Source organism: Dipodomys spectabilis, unplaced genomic scaffold (assembly GCF_019054845.1).
Source record: "Dipodomys spectabilis isolate Male_0828 unplaced genomic scaffold, ASM1905484v1 ptg000187l, whole genome shotgun sequence".
Lineage (NCBI taxonomy): Eukaryota > Metazoa > Chordata > Mammalia > Rodentia > Heteromyidae > Dipodomys > Dipodomys spectabilis.
The window spans coordinates 10,751,849-10,779,209 of record NW_024870864.1 but is presented as its reverse complement, the minus strand read 5'-3'; the positions used below and the strand labels follow the sequence as shown (position 1 = coordinate 10,779,209).

The following is a 27,361-nucleotide window of genomic DNA, read 5'->3' as shown; positions in this document are numbered from 1 at the left end:
AGTGGCCTAAGGGTCATAAGATTTTATAAGATTTGATTTTTTAAGCTATCTTGTAAACCCACAGTTCACATAATTGGAATTTTGTTCACTTTTTGTTTGTCAACTTGGGATAACTTGGCGGGGCGAACGGTGAATAACAGTCATGAGATTTTGCTGTTATTTGGGCAGAGCCTTTCAATAGAGTTTGCATATTGATACTCTCAACCATGGAAAGAAGCTTTGTATTTTCTTAGTTCTCTTGAATAAAGGCTTCCCTTTTCACATTGACTTCTATTCTTAAATCAAGTCAGTATTTTGGTCTTAGTTTTTAAAAGGCATATAAAAAGTTGCATCATCTTCATCAGAGTGGAGCATGTAGATACTGCCATTCCTTTTCTGTCATTGTGACAGTATACCTGATACAAGGTAATGTATGAAGAACAGAGGAGTTTTAATGCACGGTTCTGAAGGCCCAAGAGCATCACACTAATTGTGGCTTTTGGTGAGGGCTGTCTAGTAAGTTAGCATCATATACTAGGAGTTATACAAGAGTATGAGAGAGAGGATGAGAAATGGACACAGAAATCACATGTAAAACAGGAAGAAAGACCTAGGAATGGTCAGTCTCACTTTTTATAGCAGTCCCCTCTCCCTTCTATTAGTCTAGTCCCATAAGAGATAAACTTTCTTCTGGTACAGTGTAATGACCTTCTACTAGTCCCTTCCTCTTAAAGGTTTTACAACCCTCGATGTTGCCATAGAGAACCAGGCTACTGAATGCTTAGGAGGTGAAATGCAGCACAGGGATTGATGAAGCAGCTCCACATTGACTCTGTATGGGTACAACAGCCTCATCCTTAGTTCTCGTATTCCCATGACTGGTAAAAGGAGGGGGCAACAGCTAGCCCAAGTTGGGAAGATGGGAACCATCGGAGAGCTGGGAGATCAGACAGAGCTTCCCGTAGGTGCTTGCCCAGATGAACAAGAGGATTCATTTTGGCAGTCTCACCTTCTGATCCCTTAGTCTTCAGCTCTGCCAAGAACATTGGAGTGGAATGGCATGGCACAGACTTTGTCTGGAAGATTGGCGTTCTTGTATATGTTTATTTGCCATTATTTAAAGAGAAGCTGATCTCTACAGGCCTGTGCTATGTACAGTCCATGTCTGACCTGGGTAGTAATGTTCAAGTCAGTGCCCGTGCAAGAGAGGAGCTGTGCAGAGTTGTTGTGCCATGCACAGCTTTAAATCCATCCTCCCTAACCATCACCTCAGGGTCTGGTTTCAGTATATGAGAAAAGGCTCCGGTCTCCCATAGTTCTGTTTCTTCTTTCCTACTTTGCTCCATAAGCTAAAAACATTTACTTTAGATAGTCATATTTAATTCTGGATCTAAAAAAATCAATCTTCTTTCTCACATGAATGCTTTGTCTGGGCCAGACACATCAGAAAACCATCAACTCCATGATCACATTGATTTTACTTACAGGAAAACAGACTCCAATTACTGTTTCACCATGTGTTCTTTCCAGATAATTAGACTTTCTATTTCTGTTTAAAGTTCTTTTAATTGCAAATGTAAGTTTCTATAAAGAGCAATATGTTAGCAACTAGAATTTCAATGGTATATAAACTCACACTTTTATTTTACAGCCCCTAAGAGTTTAGAATTATTTTCTGCCTTTTTTTTTTCTTGGAAATAATGTTTCCTTTCTGCCTCCTTTAGTTGATCAAATATACCATCTGGCTTCTCCAGCCTCCCCTCCAAACTACATGTACAATCCCATCAAGACCCTGAAAACCAATACAATTGGGACATTAAATATGTTGGGTAAGTGTTGTTTTCTTTCATTTCTTTGTTGGTATTGAGGCTTTAACTTAATGTCTGTATTCTCCATTGACTTTTCACTGAGGGCTGGAACTCTACCACTTGAGCCACAGCTCTACTTCTGTTTTTTGTTTTGTTTTGTTTTGTTTTTCCTGGTTAATTGGAGCTAAGAGTCTTAAGGACTTTTCCTGCTCTAACTGTCTTCAAACCTTCATCCTCAGATGTCAACTTCCATATAGATAGGATTACAGCCATCAGCACATGACTAGGTGTTCTTTTCTTATGTTGCTACCCTTTAAGTGTTTTAAGCAGTTCCAAACACAGGTAGGGTGATTTCCCCTTGGGCACAGGGGTCTATTTCCTCAAACCTCAGACTATACCAAGTGTAATATAACACCTTTTCTATCTTCACTGAACCCTTACTATGCACCTGGCTGTTTCTTCTGCAGCTTGAGGTGCAACAGCAAAACTGGCATACATTTCTTCCTTTTTTTTTTTTTTTTTTGTCTTGACAATCTCCCATATGAAGATTAGATTAGTTCTTTCTGAGGCTCTTCATAATCTCAGCTTATTTTTCTTCCTTAACTTGAATCATCTTTCCACTTGAAGAAAATGCTTGATGACTTTTTGTTTGTCCTGTCTGAATCACCAGCATCACTACTTTGGGCATTGTGGTACCCTGTCTGTCAGTCATCAGGATGGCTACTGAGTTGACAAATGGGTGGGTAGCATATACAGTAAGATTATACTAGGCAAAGACTTGATTTCACATCTTAGGCAAGATGGACTGAAACAGCACAAGAGTTCATGCTATTCAATAAAGTATGCACTTGAATACTTTCAAATTTTTCTGGGATTTTTCTATTTAACATTTTCCAATTGAGATTGACCATAGCTAGTTGAAACTTGCTAAAGGGAACTCCTGTAATGAGTTATCCTGTTAGCGTGTTACCACAGTCTCTGCCATAAAACACTGGTGATGCACCCACTATGCAGACTTCTGTGGGGTGAAGCAAGTGATACCTGTGATGCTATCCTGAGTATTCCATCTGGTACCCACCCCCTTCCTTGAGGATCCGTTTAGCAACTCTTCTCTCATCCTAGCTGTTCATGTTCCAGACTCCCTGCTTCCTTCCCCAGATAGTTACTCGTACTCCTGAGTCCTTCCCCCCATTCCCACTCTTCACCCTAATTCCTGGCCTCCTCCCCCATGACTGCCCTTTGGTGATGGAAGCAGCTGGGTGTCTTCCTCCTGGCAGGGTGAATGCTAACCAGAGTCCAGCACAGGTTTAAGTGAAGGTCATGGGTATCTCAGTCTACCAATGACCTCTATCTTTTGGGAATGTGGGAAAGTTTCAAGGACTCTCTGGTTGATTGACCTACCACAAATAGTACTCGTCTGAGGTGCTCTCAAGTGCAGGAAAGAGATTTGAGAGGATGGAGGAGGGCACAGCTGCTTTGGGAAGGTGCTGTGCATGGGGAAGCTGGAGGGCAGCTGGAGGGTGTACTCAGAGTTACCCAGACAGTGGCAGAAGATCTCAGGGCCTTCTGAATGCAGTCCGTGGTCCATTTCAGAAAGTAAGGTGAGAAGGGCCTTCTGCCTACTTAAATAAAGTCAAAAAGTAAGGGGCACACATTTGCAAGGAAATGGAAAGACTTGGAAAAAATTATAGTAAGCAAAGGAAACCAGAGCCAAAGAAACATAGCTGCATGATTTCCCTCATTTGTCATAACTAGAATGTGCCTATAAATCTACAAGTAAACCCAGTAGACAGTAAGGGACAAATAATTACACCTGGGCATGATTAATTAAACAGCAATCTAAACGTTCACACAGGGAGAACAAAGGAGGGTATTTTTAGGAGAGGATCACTAGGGCTCAGTAGCTCTGCATGTAAGATCATATAAAATGATGCTTATTTAAATGAATTCCAAGAAATGGAAGTAAGAGGTTTTTTATCATACTGTTAGGGGTTTTGTTTTCTTTTCTTCTTTCCTTTTTTTCCCCCCTTTGGTTTATTCCCTTGTGTCACTGTTTTTGATTTCTGTACCCTTGGTCATGTATGTAAATTTATCTAATTTGGGGAGAGGAAGGGAAAGCACAAAAAACAGTGGGGCAAAGGGGGTACCAGACCCTTTATTGGAAATGAACTATATAACTTTGAGGGGAGAGAGACTGGATGGGAAAAACTGGGAGAGAATGAGGGAGGGGGTAACACTGTCCAAAAGGAAATGTACTCATTGCCTGACCCATGTAACTATAACCCATCTGTACATCACCTTTACAATAAAATTTAAAAAATAAAGAAAATAGGGGGCGAAGGAGATTTCATGAGCTTTCCTAGATCATATCTTAACAAATCAACAGATTCTTCTTCTGACCCTGCTACTGACAGTTATTTATCTAACCACTCTGTTCTGAGGATCCATTTGCATGATTATTATGATGATGATGATGATGGTTTAAAGCTGATAGCAGTGATCAGATAATTTGATGGGTGTTATCAGCTACCATTAATATTAAAACATTGCTCAAACTGGCCACAAAACAAACTTGGCTGTTCACAGAACGTGGCAGCTTCTCTGTTCATGTGTCTGTCTTCCGTAGGGTTGGCAAAGCGTGTGGGTGCTCGTCTGCTCCTGGCTTCCACGTCAGAAGTTTATGGAGGTGAGTGAGTGGGGCTCTTGTTGAGGGTTGGGGTGTTCCACGGTCACATCAGCCTGTTTGCCTTTAGCTTACGTACAGAAGGAACCAGAGCTCAGAATGTGTGTGATGGCTGTCTGACTCTCCTCCAAAATCACATAGCTCCTCCACTAGGCCTGGTTCCATAGAAGTGATTTTTCTATTCTGCTTTCAAAGTTCCCCAGACACGACATTCACTATAAAGCTTTTGCCTCTTTGGTTGGCATACACTATAACTAAGAGCAGTACTTGCTGTTGTGTGGCCTTTAGAGCTTTCTGACAACAAGCATGTGCTGATTGCCTGTCTCATCTGTTGTACATTTCTGGGAGAACCTTAAATAGGGAATTTCAGTATACTCCAGAACCTCCATCCATCATCCTTCCCAGTACACCTCACACTTGGGAACTTGTGGGAGGAATGGGAAAATGAGCTATCAGTCTACCTTGGTTCTTATTCATCCCCACACCAACCAGGTGCAGGTTTGGGAGAATTGTTCAGTTGACGCAATGGGAGCCAGTGCTTCCTTGGCATAATAATAGTTTCTGTACTCTCTTTTCCTTCCTTCCTTCCTTCCTTCCTTCCTTCCTTCCTTCCTTCCTTCCTTCCTTCCTTCCTTCCTTCCTCCCTCCCTTCCTTCCTCCCTTCCTTCCTTCCTTTTCTCTCTCTCTCTCTCTTCCTCTCCCTCCTTCCCTTCCCCTACTCCACCCATCTCTCTTTTTTTCTTTCTTGTCCCAATACTGGGGCTTGAAGTCAGGGCCTAACACTCTTGCTTGGCTTTTTTCACCCAAGGGTGCTACTATACTTGAGCCACAGCTGTATTTCTGGCTTTTTGCTGGTTAACTGGTGATAAGACTTTCACAGACTTTACTGCGTAGGATTGGCTTCTGACTGAAATGCTCAGACCTCAGCCTCCTAAGTAGCTAAGATTACAGACATGAGCTACCAGTGCTACCTGGCATATTTTCTCTATTTCACATTTTTTGTTCTTGATAAAAAAGAATGAGGAAATAGAAAGGTAAAATCAGAAGAGACACAATTTTAAAAGTAAGAACACCAAATATGTAGGAAGATATAGCAACAGGGAAATCCCACAAAATGTAGTAGTCTTTTTGCAACCCCTTCAGTGTATATAAGCCTGTTTTGAAGTGCCTGCCAGTTGAGGGCATTCTTCCACCTGTGTTCTCTGTCCAAAAGGCATGGGGACATCTTTTCCCCTCTTCTTCACTCATCCAAGTTATTGTTTGCATATTTGATAAGACTTGGTATCCTTTAGGGTTCTTAAATGAATTGAAGAGTTTAATTTTTAGAATTCACCCATTGCCTTATACTAATGATTGTTAATTCTTTGCGGATTTGTTTAGTCCATTAGCCTCACAAGATGTGGGTAAAGTGGGTGATGGTGAGAAACGTATCCAGAATCTGTTCATCCTCTATCTACGTACTTATCTATGTTCTTTTTGAGTTTGGTACTCATGATCCTCACCCCTCAGCTTGCTGGGCTCTGTGATTGTAGGCATGCACCACTGTACTTGCCTTGGAAATCACTTTTTATGAGACTTCTACTTTTACAATACGAAGTGGTTTCTAAAGTGATTTTGTGAGGAAACTTTTTAGAGTCCAGACAGTGCCTGTTGAGAGCCAAATGTGTACACCCAGCTTTTTCTTATCCTCTGCCATAAGTTTATATCCCATGCTGTTTAGGATCTAGCTTGTTCAACCCATGCCAAACCTCCCTAGAAAAAGATCTGGGATCAGTTATCTGCACAATCTTCTACATTGTCTTCGCCTTTTCTCCCATTGTGCACTGAAACCTTCACTTTTTCCTAAGGGAAATTTAAGCCACAACAGCAGAGGCCTCTGTGCAGAGCAGGGATATATTGCTACTGCTGCCTCCAGAAGGCCCTGCTGACTCAGGAGCCCATGATCACGAGGAACCTGGAACAGGCACAGATCAGCACTATGTGAATTTATAACAGAGTCTACATGTCCTTTTATCTGGATTTCAAAGCCTGTACCTTTTATCCTATGGTTGTATTTAAATTGGGTATGATGTTATCGGTATACTAGATAAACACTCCAAAATATATTAGTGCTCCAAAACAAGAGTTTGTTACCTGGTTACTTTAAATAGATAGTGACGTATGGTAAACAAGACCTGGGAATTCTGCTTATCTGTGACTGCTGCTTCCCTCTTCCTAACTGCCTAGGCTCCCCATCTTTGAATTCACTGTTGTTTAACCTCATTATGAGGCTCAGATTTGTTCTGGTAATGTGAAAACCATCCTGTTCTACATAGATGTTGCATTTTAAATTTGTTCCGTAAATACATACTTTTCCCTTATTGAACATTTTGTAAGTGTAAAAGTAAGCCATGCATTTCTTCATATAGTTAATCGAACAGCCCAAAAGTTAATGACAATTCATGGAAGAAAGAAAGATATTAAGAGGCTTTGATCCTTTTTGCTTTTTCTTGTAAGCTAATATCATATTTGATCAGTAGTAGAACATAGTGTCCCTCTAGAACTTGATAATAGGGCATAGAACACTGAGCTTCCTCTTTGATATTCCTCTCCAGTTCTAAATGTTTATATCAGTCCAGAGTCCTGTTTTGCTTCATAAATATGCATTGTTGCTAGTGCAGACAGACTTGGGGGAATGATGAACAGTTTCTTTTTGTTTTTCCTCCTACTGTAGATCCTGAAGTCCACCCTCAGTCTGAGGATTACTGGGGCCATGTGAATCCTATAGGACCCCGGGCCTGCTATGATGAGGGCAAACGTGTTGCAGAGACCATGTGCTATGCCTACATGAAGCAGGTATCCAACCATGCTTTGGGCTTATTCATTAGCTATGAAGGGTCCCCTTAGGTCAGACAGGAAACATCACAAAGAATTGAATACTGTGGCTAGTTGTGCCTGGGGTGGTTTGGGGGGAGGCCTAGTTGCCCACTACTAGAAGTTAATGGTATTATCAACAATTTTTCCCATGTATCTCCTTATGTTGGAAATGGATCCTTGAGGTGAGTTCTTAGGTTTCAATACTGTAAGTAGTTATGAACAGTTCTCTTTGTGTGTGTGTGTGTGTGTGTGTGTGTGTGTGTATGTATGTGTGTATGCATGTGAGCATGCATGCACTGGTACTGATGCGTCGAACTCAGTGCAGTGTCCCTGAGCTTTTGTGCTCTAGGCTAGTTCTCTACCATTTTGAGCTACATATCCATTTCCTGCTTTTTTTTGTGTGTGTGTGTGTGGTGGTGGTTTTGGGGCTTGAACTCAGGGCCTGGGTACTGTCCCTGGGCTCTTTGGCTCAACGCTAGCAATCTGCCACTTTAAGCCACAGCATTACACCTAGTATATGAGTGGTTAATTAGAGATAAGAGTTTCACAGGGACTTTCTGCCTAGGCTGGCTTCGAATCACAGTCTTCGGATGTCAGCCTCCTGAGTAGTTTTAAAATTTTTCCTGAAGCTAGGCACCGATGGCTTACGCCTGTAATTCTAGCTATTCAGGAGGCTGAGATCTAAGGATCACGGTTCAAAGCCAGCCCAGGCAGGAAAGTTCGTGAGACTCTTATCTCCAATATACCACCAAAAAACTGGAAGTGGCGCTGTGGCTCAAGTGGGTGAGCGCTTGCCTTGAGCTCAAGAGCTGAGGGACAGCGCCCAGGCCCAGAGTTCAGGCCCCAAGACTGACAAAAAAAAAAATTGTTCCATAAATACATGCTTTTACCCAGTTGTACATTTTTTTTTTTTGGGGTCCGGTCATGGGGCCTGAACTCTGGGTCTGGGCACTGTCCCTCAGCTCTTCAGCTCAAGGCTAGCACTCTACCACTTGAGCCACAGCACCACTTCTGGCTTCTTTCTTTTTGCTTATGTGGTGCTGAGGAATCGAACCCAGGGCCTCAGGCATGCAAGGCAAGCGCTCTACCACTGAGCCATCTTCCCAGCCCCCCCAGTTGTACATTTTATAAGTACAAAAGTAAGCCACTAGTGCTTGCCTCATTTCTGGCTTTTTTGGTGGTTAATTGGAGATAAGAGTTTTACAGACGTTTCTGCCTGGGTTGGCTTTGAACTGTGACCCTCAGATCTCAGCTTCCTGAATAGCTAGGATTATAGATGTGACTCCACTGGTACCAGGTTCATTCATGGAGTTTTGTCTCTTTGGAGTAAGATTGAACTTGTTTTTACCTAACCTCAACCTCTTAAGTGACTTACTTGTATTAGTTATATTTCTTATTCATATTATTTACATGCTTTATTATTCACCAGTGTGCTGGGTGCTTCTGCCATGAATAATTTAGTACCCATGTGCTGTAGCGAAAGTTGCACACAGAACAAGCTTCCTATAACTGGCTCTGTCCCTGTGTGATCTGGAGACATTACATGGGCCTTCTCTTTAATTTCTGGCTTATCATGTCTGCCCTACCTGCCTGGGGCAGGGTCCTTCTGTGTCTTTTCTCAGCCTGTGTGTCGCTCTTTTGCCAGAGTCTCCTTAGAGACATATCCTGTATTGATGAGGGACACAAGGAAATAAATGTGGAGATGCAGTATTGTCCCAGGACAGGTCCTGCCTCCAGGTTAGCTGGGTACACTGAGAGACAGCAGGGCTATGTCAGAACATGTCTGAGGCAAGGCAAAGCAAGACTTCCAGTCTTTGACTGCTCTGTGCAGGCAGTCAGACCTTCTGTCTCAAAGAACTGAAGACGATGACATAATGTCAAGCCACACAGGCTGCCTCTTTATTGTGAGGGAGGGGTCTTCTTCACCATTTATTTATTTATTTAAGTAGTTGTACAAAGGGGCTTTAATTCAACATGTCAGGTTATGAGCACAATACTCTTTCTTAGTGACATACTAACATAAATGGTCCATAAAATAAACCATTGTGTCTGGGCGCTGGTGGCTCACATTTGTGATCCTAGCTATTAAGGAGACTGAGATCTGAAGATCACGGTTTGAAGCCAGTCAGGGCAGCAAAGTCCTTGTGAGACTCTTATCTCCAATTACCACTCAAAACTGGAAGTAGAGCTGTGGCTCAAAGTGGTAGAATGCTAACCTTGAGAAAAAGAACTCAAGGACAGCGGTCAGCCCTGAGTTCAAGCCCCACAACCAAAAAACAGACGAACAAAAAACCCATTCCATTGTGCTGGTGGAGGTATTTAGACCTCTCTCCATTCTCTACCGCAGGAGATTTGATTGCTTTTCAAGTCCCTTTGGACTGTTGTCTTATATTAGCAACTTTTTCTCAGAGTATCATTCTTAGGAAGAATGTACACTTATCATTTTTAAGCCCAGATTATTTAGACCTAAAATTGAGATGCTCTCACGCACCCACAGGGCAACCTCTGTGCTTATGGGAAGTGACCTGAGCATAGTAAGGGAAAGAACACGTAAATGGATTCTACTGAGGGAAAGAAATGCATCCCCGCTCTGTCTTCTAGTCTTACAACAGCTGTATCTTATTTAGTGAATCATCACGTAAGTACAAGCTGGTAGGCCATGTTGATTGAAACTTTTTAAGTTTTATTAAATGACTTACAATTGAGCTTAGTTGATAATTTTCTCATTATGCATATCCTTTAAGAATGAACTTATGACAGTTATTCAGTTATATAGTTACACAGTTTAGTAACAGTGGAGCCAGTGGTTATTGAGTGAGCACTGACTACGTGCCAAGCCGTCTCTCAGTATGCCGCTGACCCCTGAATACTGGGCCATTCTTATCATACTTTAGGCTTCACGAAATAGCAGCTCCAGAACTCAGCACTTCCATTCTGCTTGCTTTGTCTTGGGTTTGACTGCATGTCGGGCAGAGCTCTGGAAAATGTAACAGAATGTAACCCTGTGTGCAAAGTTGGTCCTCATGCCTATGACTAAGGATCCCTGACGAGAACCCCATCAGAAGGTGGTCCTACCCAGCGAGGACCATCTCTGGCACAGTGTTTCTTCTCTGAATCACCAGGCCTCCCACCCAGGAGAGCCACAGACAAACGTGGTATAACTGTAACAGTCCTGGCCATAGCCAACCTCACCTGTCAGTAGGACATAGTAGCTCCTACTTGTGGGAATATCACCCACAACATTTCCTGTTACAGAACTGGGCTTAGGAATTGCCCTGTGGAAGACAGACTCAGCACTCTTTGGATAAAAGATGGTGGAACTTAGGATCTTGGCTGTCAGGTTGGATAGTCTGCAGTACTATAGATCATATCACTCTGTTTAGCACACCTGGTCAAGGACCCATGTCTGCACAGGTGAGCAATGCCATTCCTGTCATCCTGGAGATAACACTGTGAAGACTGCCTGAGTGTGCATCAGGACTTGTTGGCAAGTGCAGTGTAGCATCCTGTCCTCACAAAACCTGGCCCATTCCCCCGTCTGGTCATTAGGTCAAGGAATGATGTGAGCCCGGCTTCGGTGGGCCAGAATCCCATCCGGTTCTGCTAGCAATAGGCAGACAGGGGAGATTGTGGCTTTCTGAAGAGGAAGGTGATAGAGCCAAGAATCAGGCCAGGGCGGATATCATAGTGACCTTTAACCAAGTTCTCACAGGTCTACAAGGAAGGCATGATATAAACTTCCAACCTTTTATTCCTGTTTTCTGAGTTGTAAATATTGGGCTCCCTCACCGGAGTCTCTGGCAGGGCTCTGAATGACACACACCTCAGAATTAGTGCTGAAGAGGAAGGGAAACAGTTTTTCCTCTCTGTACAGAACAGAGGCCACACAGTTAAGCAGGATGTTTTGTTGTTGTACAAACAAGAAAACAAAGATAAACCACAACAAAGAATAGTTGTTACTCATAATGCCGTCTAGAGACAGAGAAAAGCAGGGAAAATAGATGAGGCAAACCCACTATGTGAAGACGTTGAAGACTTTTAAACATTGAAAACTTGGAGATCATTCTGTAGCTCTGGATTTCCAGTTAGCACTAGTGAAGTTGGGTCTGAGCCTTGCTGGGCTTGCCTTGTGGGTGTGGCTTAATCTTGCCTTCTCTGTGTTCAGACTTGCTTTCTGAGACTGTGACATGTCCATTTCAGTATATGTCTTGTTTATTGAGCTTAGACCCCTGCAGGGCACTATGACAATGTGCTTGCCCAGTGTGCCACTGTATGGAGGTATTATGTGAGGTTGTGCTACGTGTCTGGAGTGGCTATTACAGAGGAGCAGGTGATGAGGACATGCTCTTTCCTTACACTCTGTTGAAATGGTTAACCCATGTTACAGATGGGAAAGTGGGATCTAAAACGTTGTTTTCAGCTCTCTGGCCCATTGGTGGGGCTGGCTACCCAAAGAGCATGTCCTCTTCTCCGTTGGCTGTTCTGGTGAGCTGTTGTAGGTAAGGAAACCGTACTGAAAGGAAGAATCCCAGAGCTCAGAGGTGCAGCTGCCATCCCCATTACCAATTCCCCCTAGACAAGGAGATGAATCCACAGGTAGCTGCAGTGACCTTGTCAGGTTTGAGATGATTTTAGAAAAAAAAATTAACATTTTATTATTGGGGTTTATGATATCGAGACAAATGAAATCAATTAGAAAAGTGACCCAACTACAATATAGTATGCCTTTGACATATTGTTAATTTGTTGTAATAACTTAGTTTTTTATTTTTTTAATATATCAGGACATATCTCCTCTTTGGTAATAATTGTCATTTTTTGAAGATCTTTGATGGTTTATGGGTGTGTTTTATGCTAGGTAAATATAATATATAAGGAAATATATATATATAGCTAAAATGAAAATAGGACAAATAAAAGTACGTGTATGTGTGTGTGCATGCATGTGTGTATATATGCATGTGCGTACATATGCCAGTACTGGGTCTTGAATTCAAGGCCTGGTGCTGCTGCTTAGGTTTTTGGCTAAAGGTCACAGCTCAACTTACAGCTTTTTGTCAGTTGTTTGGAAATCAGACTCTCATGGACTTTCCTTTTTTGGCTGGCTTTGAACCATGATTCTCAGATTTCAGCTTTCTGAATAGCTAGGATTATAGGCATGAGCCACTGGCGCCTGGCTGAGCAACTTTTAATAAAAAAAAATTCTTTTGAAATAGTCTCTTTTGAATTCGCTTAATGAATGAAATGTACTAATGTATTCAAAATAAAATTTCAATACAGAAAAGAGATGAATGAGATGATGTTGGTCGCAAAGGGTAGAGCATCCTTTTTGAATAATGTGAATTTGTCAGAGAGAGTTTAGGATGCCACTTCTGCATGCTTGTGGGTTCAGTGGTTTTAAAATGTGAGACCCCACCCAAAGGCTGTGGTCAGAGCACAGTGTGCATGTAAGTCTGTCTTTGAGCTGGCTCTGCAAAACAGGCAACCATTCATAAAACCATAGACTGGCAAGCAGAAAGCAAACTCAGAAGTCATCTGAGGCAGTGGCCTGGAGGATATGGCTTTTTTTTTTTTAACATCAGAAAGAGCTGGTGCGTATATAATATTATAATAAGGAAACCTAAACATTGGCCCAGTGTTCATGGATAAAATTTACTCCCAGAATCATTCCAGAACCAGATCAGCTATCCTGGCGGTGTTACTTGCTCTGTATTTTGCTTCCCACCTAAGAACTAGCAGGACAATATTTGTGCTCTTTTGACCTTGTAAAGTATTTTAGCACAGCCTGCTACATAGTGAACATCAAGAAGGAGAGATCCATTCTTTTTCTTTTATTTATTTTTTTTATTGTATTATACATGTGATATACAGAAAGGCTGCAGTTACATAAGTCAGATAATGAGCACATTTCTTTTCAGATAGTGTCACCCCTTCCCTTGCTCTCTCCTAGTTTTTCCCTCCTGTCCCTACCTACAAGTTGTATAGTTCATTTTCAACATAGTGTTTGGTGAGTGCCCCCTGCTGCATTTGTTCACCCTTTACCACTCCATTTCTTTGCCCTCCCAAAGACAAACAATATAAAAAGAAAATAAAAGAAAAACAACAAAGAAAAAAGCCTCTTGTTTCCACTTATTGGAGTTCATTTCTATCAATATTATTTTATATGAACAGATGCACATGGGCCTTGTGCCCTTTATTCCTCTCCTAAGAATATCCTTCTTCTGCTTGCCTTGAGCTTAAGAGCTCAGGGACAGCATCCAGGCCTAGTGTTCAAGCCCTACAACCTACATTAAAAAAAAAAAAAAGAATATCCTCCTTCAGTTTCACAGTGTGTGACTGTCCAAAATGAGTCCAACTCTTTTTTTTAGTTTAATTTTATTGTCAAGGTGATATACAAAGGGGTTACAGTTACACACGTAAGGCAGAAAGTACATTTTTTAAAATTTTTATTTATGTTTTATTATGAAAATACCGTACAGAGGGGTTACAATTATATGGGCAAGATAATGAGTACATTTCTTATCAAGCATTGTAGCCTCCTCCTTTGTTTCCCTTTCCCATCCCTTCCCATCCTCCTCCCACCCCCCCACCCAATTCTCCCTGCCCCCCCACCACCAAAGTTGTAAAGTTCGTTTTCGACATAACAACTTGTACTTCTCATTGTTGCAACGGGTCCACCTGTATCCTTATTTAAACGACTTGTTTTTCCCCTTCCCCTTCACAAATTATACCGACATCAAATACAGTGAAAGCAGGGGTTATACTGTGGGGGAGGGACATACAAAACAACAAAGAAATAATCTTATAAATGTGTTAGAAACAATCGCATGAAAGAAAAAAAAATCATTTGAATACATATCTTAGGGTTCATTTCCCTAACATCACCTTATCTGACCTTTTCTGCTTGACTCAGACATATACTAGATATTGCAAATAAGGGAAACCATGGGACCTATGTTTCTTTGGGCTTGGCTTACTTCACTCAATATAATTTTTTCTAAGTCTTTTCATTTCCTAACAAATGGGGCAATGTCATTCTTTCTGATGGAGGCATAGAATTCCATTGTGTATATATACCACAGTAGATGAATGGATCAAGAAAGTACATTTCTTGTCAAACATGTTACCCCCTATCTCATTTTTTCTCCCACTTTCCCTCCAATTCTTTTTTTTTTTTTTGATCAGTCATAGGGCTTGAACTCTGGGCCTGAGTGTTGTCCCTGAGCCCTTCAGCTCAAGACGAACGAATGCTCTACCACTTGAGTCACAGTGCCACTTCCGGTTTTCTGGTGATTAATTTTTTTGGAGATGAGTCTCACAGACTTGACTGCTTGGACTGGCTTTGAACCGTGATCCTCACATCTCAGCCTCCTGAGTAGCTAGGATTATAGGCGTGAGCCACTGGTGCCTGGCCTCCCTCCAGTTCTTAATCCAGTGGTCCTACCTTACCAGAGATGGGTACATTTCATGGCCCAGTGGATATCTGAGGATAGTACTGAGCCCAGTTATATCCTATTTCTTCCTATACATGTACATCTATGAAAGTTTAATTCATAAATCAAGCACAGTAAGAGATGAGCAATAATAGCAAAATATGACGTTTATGACAATCTGCTATCGTAAAAGTTAGCTGAATGTTTCTCATACCTCAATGTACTGTCTTCACTCTTGCTGGTGAGTATAAGGGGAATCTTTGCACTAAAGCAGGGCTGTTGGAAGATAGCCAGTTGGCTCCAGGCATGTTCCTACCACCCCTGGCCTGGGTGTGGCTACCTCCAGCCACCCACTTAGTGAATGTGAACTTGTTAGCACCTAGGAGAATCCTGCTTCAGCCCAGTGAGCTGCAGTGGCCTTGTCCCCACCCAGGAAGCAAATCTAGTGAAATGCAAGCATGAGACACTTTGTATGAACTCTCTAGGAAGACTAAGGGAATGTGTGCTGATGTGCTGGGAGTTCTTCCTGTAGCTTCCCTCCAGGTAAATATGTCCTAGGTAGTTCCTGCAGAAAAGGCATTGGCAGCTAGGTGGGTGGGGGTGATGTTCTCTTGAGCACTGTACCCATCTGCCCTATGCAGTGTTTCCTGTTTGCATTGTAGTACATCCCATCAGTGAGTGCTGTGAGCTGGTCAGGAGGGCTTGGCCAAGCAGATGGGCATGGATGTGTTCACCCATTGATAGTTCAGAGGCTCTCCCTTCCTGAGACACCATGGCCTGGCAAGCACTTCCTGGGTTTTTAGCCTGATTTCTCTCTTTTTAGGTAGGTAGATTTGGGTCGCATACTGACCTTCTATCCAAGTGTGAGAGGCTTAGAATGATGATACCTTCATATTATATGTGGTTGCTAACCCAGCTACAACAATAGACGACTCCTTCCAAGTCCCACCATGAATGTGGGAAGATGTCAGATGGACTGGACATCTAGAACAAGAGTTTCCTCTGTCGAAACAAATGCTTACTCTTGCTAGAAAGAGACATGCTATTACACAAAATCAAAAAGACAGCCTCCAAGAGAGGAATTAAGCTCTATATGGAGTGAGCCTTGGATTTATCTTTATTGCATTTAAGGGTTTTAGGCATAAATGTAGCTAATCCTGCTGTGAACTCGGCCACAGAGCCCCATGCTCTGGAGGAGGGGACAAGGCTGGCAGAGGTTGTGATCCAGTGGCTCCAGTCACTGCAGGGGCTCACTGGACTCTTGGGGATCTGGAGCACATCGCATTTAACTTGCTGTCCTTGTCCTTTGTGGCCTGTTTCAGATTCAAATGGAGAAATGAAAACAAGCCAGCCAGTGTACATTGGCCAGTTAATGTCTGCAGAGCTCCGCTCTTAATGAGGCCATGTTATGGAGTATATTTCCTGAAGAAGTAGAAGTCAAAGGCATAAAAGCACTTGATTTGTGGCACACTTGGCAGAGCACATTGAGCTTTCCTAAATTTGCTGCAGTTTTCTTAGAAGAAAGCCATCTTCATCCACTTCTAATTCTTTCCTGGTCCCAGTGATTAAATGAAAGTGTACATTTGCGTTTTGTTTCATTGAAAAGCACCTTTACTCCTCTGTCCCACTGTTGTAAATAAGACCCTTTTATCCAGGGAGTATGCATTCCAAGACCCCCAGTGGATGCTAGGAACTACAAATTAAACTGGACCCCATTGTTTAATGCTTTTCTATCTTTACTGGTAGCTTACCAGGCACTGTAGCTATAACTTTTATAGTCTATGAATGACTATAAAAAAAAAAGCTAGCACACTTCTGTTTTGGTATCCTTCCATATTTTCTAATTAGATTTGTTCTTATTATAGATTTCAGTGGCCTCCACATATGAATTTTTTCTTTCTTTATATCAACTTTTCTTTTTCATCTTTTCACTTAAAGAAGGCATTCTGCGGCTTTTTTTTTTTAGCATATCTTAGTTGTCAGAATCACTTTGGGGCCTGGGGACATTAAGTAGAATAAAGGTTACCTGTGCATGTGCATACATGTGTATGTGCACACGCGAGCACACACACACTCTGCCATATCTCCACAGTCAACCTGACCACAGGACTGCTACTAAGTAACTAAATGAGTGGGTAGCTTATCCGTTGTGTGGCTCTACATTGTGTGGATAGAGGTGTGGCTCACATCCCAGACAGAACACACTTGGATCGTGAGTGATGTCACCAGGTCATTCAGTTTAAAATTTAGATGTTGTTTATTTTTGTAATTTTCCAAGATAACCTGAAACTACAGAAAGCAAAGCTACAAGAGTGATTATTATTTAGTCCAGTAGAGAAAAGGGTTAATTTATTCCTGGCCTAGAATAAGACCTCATATCATGGTCCTAAGAATCTCAGTAGCTCATTTGAAATTATAATCAATCGGATAGTCCTAGGAAGGAAGAGTTAGCGTGGATAAATCTCTCTGGTTAGTAGAAATTAACTGTGTGCTAAATTCAGGCATTCCAACTCCTTCCAGAACCCAGCACAGCAACCAAGTGCCTGGGAGATAAATGAGGCTTCCGTGGGCAGAGGTGGCAGCTGGGGGACTAGACCTTGTAAGGGCCCATAGGAGCCCCTAGGACTCTGCAGCACTTCCCTCTAACTCACTGTCAGAGTGGAGAAATTCTGTGCTAAAGCAGCTTCATTAGCTAAGGGTCTGTTAGATTTCTAGCCCATGCAGATCCGAAGTGGTAGAATTAGCAATGGAAAGAAAGGTTTTGATTGGCAGGGACAACAACAGCAGCTATTTTCCATTACCATCATTGGCCCCTGTGCTAGGCACATACAGGGACTGATTTGTTAATGGTCCCTCCCTTTGCAACTGTGATTAACACGAGGAGACATAGGCCTGGTGAGGGGGGCAACGCGGGAAGGAACTGGGAGAAGCAAGAGCCTCACCTGGTCACACCTCCTCCCATCTGCCCTCAGATTCCCAGCCATGCACATCTGTAGTATACTGGATCAAACACGAGCAACACACTGTGAAAGCCCACTGACTCGGGCTTTGTGATAACAGCACGGAAGTTCTTTATCCAAGGCAAAGCAGCCGCGACATTTATAGTTGAACCAGATTGCTTGGGAAGGCTTTTATGGTTTAACAAACACATTGAAAGTATGTTTTGCCAGATTACAAAAGTGTAATGCCTGTCTTTCATTGTAAAAATAGGCATTTTTAAAAAAAAGACAAGGCAGTGAATATAGAGGTAAAAATGAACAGCAGGATGACTGTATTAAACAGTATTTATGTGTGTCCAGGCCCTTAGCCATTCACCTGTGTTAGGGACTAACTTGTGTTTATTTATCACTGTACAGAAATTTAGGATGTAGATGCAAGATAGTGGTTTAGGAATGCTTAGATCCTTCTTTTTCTAAGATAAAGGACTTGGATGTTTTTTTCTTGTCAGCTATCAAACACTGTGACATTTGAATCTATATTGAGTGATAAACTTGCAAAATGTATTATGTGAAAAAGGTGATAAAAGAGTATTCAAATTGTGATGCCATTTGTAAAAGTGGGAAACAATTCTCATACATAAATTTCCCCTTATACTCTCAAAGACTGTCACATAGCCTCTCTTACCTGAACGATGATGTTGGTGCCTTTTGGGAAGTGAGATCTGGGACAGCTTTGATGATCTTCACTGTAGCTCTGGCCTGGAATGAAAAGCAAACCATTTTCTGCCTGCTTTCTAGAAACCCACACCTGCAGACTGGGAAAGGAGGCTCCCCTCACTTCCTCTTCTCTCTCTGTTGCAGGAAGGTGTGGAAGTACGAGTGGCAAGGATCTTCAACACCTTTGGGCCACGAATGCACATGAATGACGGGCGGGTGGTCAGCAACTTCATCTTGCAGGCACTTCAGGGGGAACCCCTCACGGTAGGTACCACTTGCGGGGTTAACCAGATGGACAATCATCCCACAGAGGTGAAGGACAGCAAGTCATTTATTCAAAGAAAAATGATTCTGTAATTGTCATTTCATAGCCTTTTGTATCTCTGCCACATTTGTGAAGGGGAACGAAGGTATGTAGACAGAACCCACATGTGGAACAGTTTCACCATGAAATTCGTGCATCTACTTTGTCCATTGCCCATGCCTGGGACCAGGTGTGCTTATACCAGCTGCCCTGTTCAAAAATCCTGTCCACTAGGCAACTGATTCATGCCTGTAATTCTAGCTACCGGGGAGGCTAAGATCTGAGGATCACAGTTTAAGCTAGCCTGGGCAGGAAATGTCTCTAAGATTCTTATCATCTCCAGTTAACCAGCAAAAGCCAGAAGAAGAGATGCGGTTCAAGTGGTAGAGTGCCTTCCTTTAGCAAAGAAGCTAGGTGACAGTTCTGAAACTCTGAGTTCAAGCCCCATACTGGCACAAAATAAGCAAACAACATCAACAACAACAAAAAAGCTCCTGTCATTTTCTTGGTATACTGGGTTGTGGCTAAGGGTATCTGGGAAGGATCAGGTCAGGATAGGAACAAGGTGATCTGACTGGATTGATCTGGACATTTATCTTGCCAAGAATGACAAGCACTTGGTTCCTTCCTCCCTCCCAGTAGGATTCCCTGGTCTGGGGGTCACAAGGCACTGTGAGGATGTCTGCTGACACTAACCACTCTTTGTACCCCCTAGCTATTGTTGGGGGTGGGAGGTACTACACATTCCACATCAGTCCCTGACTGGCTGCTTCCCTGTTAGAATTGTGCCCCTGGTCCACTCATAAGTTTAGTTGAGTTTCTTTATTGGCTTACTTCTTCTGGCTCTCCTCTGACTCTGGACTCTGACTCTCTTTCCTCTGGACTTCTCCAGTGTCTTCTCCAATTTGCCTCAAAGACTTGGCTCTTCACGTCTGTAGCCTTTAGAGACTCTGGAGACTAGCAATCTGTCCTGAAAATCCTGCTTCATAGTTTATTTATTGGCGGGTTGTGTCTTGGAAAAAAAATATTGTAACTATCCAGAATACTCCTCAACCTTTATTAGGATTACATTCTGATAGATGCATCATAAGTTGAAGTTTTCAGATCATCCTGGGTCCAGATGCTCCTTGGCTTCAAATGGGGTTCCATGCAAGTAAAGCCATTGTAAAGTTGAACCATCATTAATTGTGGACTGTCTGTTTGTACATTGGTATCCATCATCCAGTCACTTGATCAATAGTTAGTGGACTGATCTTTTTTCTGATCTTTACAGCTCTTAACTCACAACACTCATAGCAGTTCTGTGGGTTTCAGTGACATTATGCCCATTTTCAAAGTGAGGACACTGAGGCACAAAAATTAGTTTCTAGGCTTCTGCAGCAAATCATGACAACTTGAGTTGAACCCAGAGCCCCTTCTTAGTCCCTGTTTTCCATGATATCTGTCACTCATATGTTAGCTGCTTAGCTTATACCCAAGGTAGAGGTGCTCTGCAAGAGGGTTTTGCTGGACATAGGTGAGTCCAGCACCAGTTCTAAGTTCCTCATAGCCAGCTCTCCTCACCTCCTTTTCTAAGTGGCGTCTCTGTGCCCCTGACAAAGGTTCCAGCATGGCTCTTCTTCCCACACCAGCACCTCCTAATGGCCTGGCTGACGTATTGCCATGGGACTACTCTTTTCCTTCTGTTCTCTCCGAAGAGCTTACCAGCTTACCATCTGGAGAAACAGAAAGAAAAACAAAACCTCCAATGCTTTCCTCCCAGGAATAGCTCAGTTCACGGATCTCTCCTGATATGCCCCACTGTTCCCCACTCTCCATTCAGTGACTTGTCCTGGGAGTACTTCTTTGGACAGTCTCCTCACTAAATGTATTTAGGGGGAGCCTTTTGAGTCACTCTTTATATCATGGCCTAGTTACCATTGCAATTGTCATTTTCGTTATACATGTCGCCGATGAAAATACTAGTTTTCCAGCCCCCTGCCGGTACGTTAGCCCTTCGAACCCAGTAACTTTATTCTATTGGCAGCTGTCTGTGTCCCAGGCCCCAGCACTCAGGCAGTGTAAGATAAATATTGATAAAATGATTAAGTTTATAGTGGCTTCTTTCTGTGGTGATTAGTCAAAGCAGTGTAGCAACATGTCATAGAAGCTAGTGCTTGTAGCTATTATTCCAAGGTGGACCCTGCCCCTGTCCTTCTTGCTGCCACCGTTGGCCTCTGCATCTGCAGACCTCACATCCACAAATTCAGATGACTTTAGGTTGAAGTTATGGTTCAGAACATGGACAGACTTTTTTCCCTCATCATCATTCCCTAAATAAGACAGTATCACAATTATTTTCATGATAGTGACATTGAATTAGGTAGTCTGAGATAGTTTAATTTATTACAGGAAGATATGCGTAGTCTATATGCAAATTGCTGCACCATTTTATCTAAGGCACTTGACCATCCATAGATTTTGGTATTCATGCAATGTTCTGAAACTAGTTCCTGTAGATACCAAGACAGTGCGGAGTTCAGAGGAATAACTTTCTCCAGCAGTTCTGTTGAGGATTCTGCCTCTGCAGGAGAGTGTCTGGTACCTTTTCAGATACTGCTCTCCGTAACTCGTTCTTACACAGTGAGATCAGAGCATTTTGTTTAAACTGTCACAGCCTTCTACTTGATGTATTGCCTCCTTAACTGCCTGCAGTAAGAGCCTCTGTCGGGGCTGGGGAGTGTTCGGGAGGAGAGTAAGTTCCCTGGCTAGCCCCAGAATGCACTCATTGTTAGCAGGTAGAATTAACTCATACATTGTCTTTAGGCCCAACACATTTCTGTCCAGGGACAGAGGGGACAAGACCACCGGTGCCACTGAGAGTGCCATCAATCCGGAACATGCCAGGCTTCCATCCTTCCTAGATGCCCATGCAGGAGCCCTCAGGGAGAACTTCTAGGGTGTGCTTTCTCCCATCAAGAACTTGATAAAGTCACTACCTTATTATATTTCTTGCCCTTGTCAAATGGTAAGGAGTCTGGAGAGAGCCACACTAGGCTTTCTCTAACCAGCCTGTGTTTTGGAACACTTTATTAAGGGAAGGAACTAGGGGAGATATGTTTTATTTTCCCTTTGCTGTTGTAGCCTCAACAAGTTTCTTTTGAGATGAAAGAAAGACCTTTTGGGGGCAGATGGGCTCAGCTCTGGCTTTTCTCTCTCCCCTACCCCTCCTTTGTTTTTTCTCAGCCTCCTGAGTAGCTAGGATTACAAGCCACTGTGTCTGGTCCTTCACTTTACCAGTCAGTTAATGGAATTACCTACCTGCTTAAGCTGACTTTGTTACCTGATAGCTCAGCAAAGTTCAGTCCTTGAGCATACCTTGGCTTTGGTTCTTACTTGATACCATATCAGAAGCCTGCCATGAGAACTTGGCGTGAGTTGCTCAGTTAAGTACATTGCCATGCATCCAAGTTGTATTTTAAGTTGAATCACAAAGAAGTTCTAAAATACTGCATCCTACTAGAAAGTTTGGAAAGTAGATGAGATACCCAGGTGGAGCTAGCTTACTAAGTTTATCTTTGAAGACGCTTTGGCTCACAATTTAGGTATGGCATACACATTCACATTTGGGTTTAATTCTGTTGTGCCACAAATTTATTCTAGTTTGCAGACAAGAAGCCAGCATATTGAGATGAATTTGCAGAGGTCAGCTTATATGTGGCAGAATTGGAGTATGAATCCAAGACTGTGTCATTTATAAAGCCTTTCCAAAGGGCAGTTTTGGAGAAATTACACTTAACCAATTTAAAAATGGATGTGATATTTAGTTTGATGGACACCATAGAATATTAGGTGATCATGACCTTCCCTTTTTGGAGAGAAGAAGAATGCTATTCTGTTACAGAAACAGTCATTCAGTGACACTTGTTGAAAGCATAGGAAGTATTCATGATGTAAATGGAGACATAGCAGTCTGACTTTTTTGTGGGGGGGAGAGAGAGAGAGAGAGCACTCTCAGCTCTAAGCACAGAATAGATTAGTGAGAACTTGCAACCAAGGAGGCTGTCAGTGTGCGGAAAAAAGTAGGAGACAGTGTAGGAGCCTGGGAGCTCTGGCCATCCTGTCCTAACAGGAGTCTTCATGCTGCTTTCTTTTCTTTTCTTCTTGTGCTGGTTCTGGGGTTTGAACTGGGCACTGGGCCTTAGCTTTTCTTGCTCAAAGCTGGTACTCTACCACTTGTATCCCATCTCCACTTCTGACTTTTTGGTGGTTAATTAGAGGTAAGAGTCTCATGGGCTTTTCTGCCACGGCTGACTGTAAACTGTAATCTTCAGGTTGCAGCCTCTTGAGTAGTTAGGATTACAAGTGTGAGCCATCAGTCCCCAACTATCACAAGATTCTTACAGAAGACAGGTCAGGGTGTTCAGAGCTGTGAAAACTGGTAAGATGAAAAGTGATGTGACAGAGAGGGAGGGTTTATAACTAAATGGACTTTACAGAGATCTTGCTACAGCAGGATTGTATAAGAACACAGATGGAGCTATGAGAAGTTTTGGAGCCTGACTGAAATGATTCCACAGGAAATCTTTGTCACATCTTAAGCACCCAGCACATAGTAGAAGTGGACAGCCCCATGCTGTCAGCAGAGAGCTCCCTTCTGCCTTCAGGCTTGTCCCTTCCCTTGTTGAAGACTTCTAGGTCTCCACTTGACTCAGACGTTCTCTGCATGACTCCTATCTTGTGAAATGCACGAGTACTAGATCTCACACATTCTGTGAGGAGGACAGCACAGTGGCCGTCAGCATTGATCAGGTGCTCCCTGCCACCCCAGGCCCTGCAGTGCTTGCATTCTGGCCTTGCTCAGCACCTACTCTGTGCCAGGCCCATAGACAAGGTGAGGCCTCTGCCCCTGCAGACAACTGTGTCTGAATATCAATGAAGTGAGAGAGGTGGGTTCAGTTAGTACCAACAAGTAGCTGAGTCTGCTTCTCGGAGGCCCCATCTGTTCTTTTGGTCTTTTGCTGAGATTTGCTGCCATACATTGTATGCCTCGTCTCAGATATTCCCCAGCCTTTCTTCCAGGCCTCCGACTCTGCAGTAGAACCTCAAAGATAGCAGTGCAAGCCAAGTGAACTGGCATGTGTGAATGCATGTTGGGGGTTGCTTTTGCAACCTGTCTTTTAAAATGGCATATGAGGCATGCTTTACTCTCTTGCCTGCTGCTACCCTTTTCCTGCCAAGATCAGGTGAGATGAACTCCCAGAAGCAGTAATAGGGGAGGACCCTGGGGCTGGGGCTGTCTTTGCTGAGAGAGAGGGCACTCCAGATTATTATTATTATTGTTGTTGTTGTTATTATTATAGCTTTTCTCCTGAAGAAGGTCACTGTCCCAGTTGCCCTCTTTCTTCCAGAGCAGACAGTGAGCAGAAATTTTCTGCCCGTGGATGGCGGGACTGTAGGGTCAAGGACTCTCACAGAGCCTCTGATTTAGGCTTCATTAATGGTATAGGTTGAGTATCCCCAACTCAAATATCCACAACCCCAAACGCTCCCAAATCTAAAACCTTCCAGGTGTCAACATGATGTCACATACAGAAAATTATATTACAAGTCAAAATCAAATGCACACCTACCAAAAAGACTGTATAAAATTACCTTTAGACTTTGTAGGTTAAGTGTATAGAGAAAAAAGTGAATTTTGTGTTTACAAAACACACACAAAAAAAACTTGGGATCTCACTCACAGGTTATTATTGTGCTTGTGTAGATATCCCAAAACTGAAAAATATATCGTTCCAAACACCTGGTCCCATGCACTTCAGAATAAGAGGTGTTCAACTTGTATAAATACATAATCATGCTGAGCTGCTGTAGGACACAGAGGAGCCTGGCCCAGGAGCTCACAGAGATGATGCTTTCCCCAGAAATCACTGCAGTTATTTTAGGAGCTTAATAAGCCTGGTCTTGCCCAGATTATTTAAATCTGACTTTGTACATGGTATTCAGAAACTGGTAATTTTAGAAGGCTACAAGGAATACCATTGTTCAGTTAAGACTGAGAATTACAGACGCAGAGATTACGTATAGAGCTGCAGACTAGATAGGAGGGCCAGTAGCCTTACAGAAAGTCATCTAACTCATCCTTCTCTCCTTAGTTTTTATGACCCTCTCGTACAGGAAGAACAAGAAGAGATTAATAAGATTCTTTCAGGTCTGTTCCTCTTTTCGCATCCAGTCTTCTGGAAGGCTGGCAGCTTGACATTGGTCATCTGTTGGGATCACTGGGCAGTTAGCTGCAGAGTATGAGGACACATCTGTCTCATCTTGAGTCTTGTCCTGTCTGGGCTGCGTTCTAGTCTATTCTATAGCCATCCCGGGTGGAAAGCTCCAGTTGAATGTTTGCGTTACTCTCTGCATGAGGGTCAGTTGTCCAACAGACTGAGATTGTATTCCTCAGAACTTAATGTGATGTCTGACCCATCATGGGTCCCAGAGAGAAGTAAATTCCTCCAGGTAGTGTCCTTTGAAGATCTTTACATTGGGGCTGGGAAGATGGCTCAGTGGTAGAATGCTTGCCTTGCATGCCTGAGGCCCTGGGTTCGATTCCTTAGCACCACATAAGCAAAAAGAAAAAAGCCAGAAGTGGCGCTGTGGCTCAAGTGCTAGCCTTGAGCTGAAGAGCTGAGGGACAGCGCCCAGGCCTAGAGTTCAGGCCCTACGACCGGACCAAAAAAAAAAAAAAGATCTTTACATTTTGGTGATTTTGCTACCTTCTCACTATTGGACATAATTTTGAAGTAGGGTGAGATGTGACTTGAGATGCTTTGAAATTGTATCACTTCCCTTTCAAGGATCTGTTTTAGTATTGGTATCCCCAGGATTCCAAGGGACCCCAATTTCCAGTGCTGGTGTGCTTTTTCTTGGCAGGCCTAACTGTTCATTTCCTTCTAGGTATATGGATCTGGATCTCAGACGAGGGCTTTCCAGTATGTCAGGTAAGGCTGTGTGACTTAGCACTGGCTGGGAACTGGGGAATAGACTTGGACAGCTTAGTATCTGCGGTGTGTGTTATTTCATTCTTCTGTATATGCTGGCTAACAGTGACGTTTAATGTTAGAAATGGAAACCTCTTGCTCTTTTTCTGAAACTTAAAACTAATAGAATGTGCCTATAAATCTACAAGTAAATACACTGGATAGTAAAAGAAAAAAGAATACACTAGGACATGATAAAATATACAGGTGGTCTCTGGGCATTCACACAGAGTGAGCCTAAGAGAGGACATTGTTAGGAGAAGATCACATAGGTACAATAGCTATGTACATATCGCCATATAAAATAATATTTATTGAAACGAACTCCAGGAATTGGAAACAAGAGGTTTTGTTTTTTTCTTACTTGCTGTTTTTGTTATCATCTCCTTGCATATTGTTTTGGGTAACGCGGGGGGATACAGAAATAGTGAGACAAACGGTGAACAAATGCAGTGGTGATTGTTATTAGATGCTGTGTTGAAAATGAATTAGACAACTTGTGGGTGGAGACAGAGGGAAAAACTGGGAGATAGTGAGGGAAAGGATGACATTGTTCAAGAAGAAATGTAGACTTCATAACCATAATCCCTGTGTACATCACCTTTACAGCAACAATAAATAAATTTTTTAAAAAAACATCTGTTCATCTTCGTCACTTCTGTGACTGCTGAGTTAGTCTTTTACTGCCACCTAGTGTTGTGGAGGTGAAGAGGCCCAGTGCTGAGGGGCAGATTGTGTGATCTTATTGCAGGCCAAGTTAAGAGGTAGCTACTCCGATCATCCTTCAAGCCTGCAGGTAGTGAAATCAGGTCCATTTAAAAAGTGACTTTCTAGGGTAGATGACAAAGTAGTATAACTTCAGAACTTTGTTCTGAAACAATGCAGGAAAAAAATAAATTCTTTTTTTTTTTGTCGGTAGTAGGGCTTGAACTCTAGGCCTGGGCACTGTCCCTGAGCTCTTCAGCTCAATGCCAGTGCTCTACCACTTGAGCCGCAGTGCCACTTCTGGTTTTCTGGTGGTTAATGGGAGAAGAGTCTCACACACTTTCCTGCCTAGGCTGGTTTTGATCTGAGCCTCCTAAGTAGCTAGAATTACAGGTGTGAGCCACCAGCACCCAGCTAATAGTATATTCTTTAGAATAATTTCATGTGATGCTTTTTATTGTTGTAGGCTTTTTTTTTTCTTTGCTTGGTTAGTTAGTTACTTTTGTGTGCAGTCCTTTTAAATTAATTTTTGTCATTCAGTGCAATTGACTAACTGTAGAGTGTTATATGGATTTTGAGAGAAGAGTTACAATACCAAAGTTCTACCCACCACTGACATGGCTATTATAAATCTGTAGAAGTTTCTAATCCCAGTTCATTATAAAAACCCATTTCTATATTTTGTCATCATGTAATTTTATTCTTTGATGTAAATACTCCAGAATGCCTGATGTGCCATTACTGGTGTCTTGGGCCATCTCAGAGACATGGCGAGGATTAGGTTGGCTATGGAATGCAGGTCTAGCCAGCCCTCAGTTCTACCTCAGCCAGAGCAACCACGTGGGCTTTTACCTGATTAGACAGGTCACCTGGAAGGAGTCTCTTAGAAAAACATAGAACTACTAGCAATAACTTACAAGGTTA

The 27,361-nt window shown here is 42.6% G+C and overlaps 1 protein-coding gene across 2 annotated transcripts in view; it reads left to right on the top strand.

Moving 5' to 3' along the window:
- Uxs1 (UDP-glucuronate decarboxylase 1) overlaps positions 1 to 27,361 on the top strand; it is a 99,389-nt gene that overhangs the window by 60,497 nt on the left and 11,531 nt on the right. For both annotated transcript variants that reach the window (XM_042695494.1, XM_042695493.1), the window contains exons 7-11: positions 1,704 to 1,808; positions 4,414 to 4,473; positions 7,184 to 7,305; positions 18,560 to 18,679; positions 25,650 to 25,693. In XM_042695494.1, coding sequence (XP_042551428.1) covers positions 1,704 to 1,808; positions 4,414 to 4,473; positions 7,184 to 7,305; positions 18,560 to 18,679; positions 25,650 to 25,693 — 451 coding nt within the window. The remainder of the gene's footprint in view (positions 1 to 1,703; positions 1,809 to 4,413; positions 4,474 to 7,183; positions 7,306 to 18,559; positions 18,680 to 25,649; positions 25,694 to 27,361) is intronic.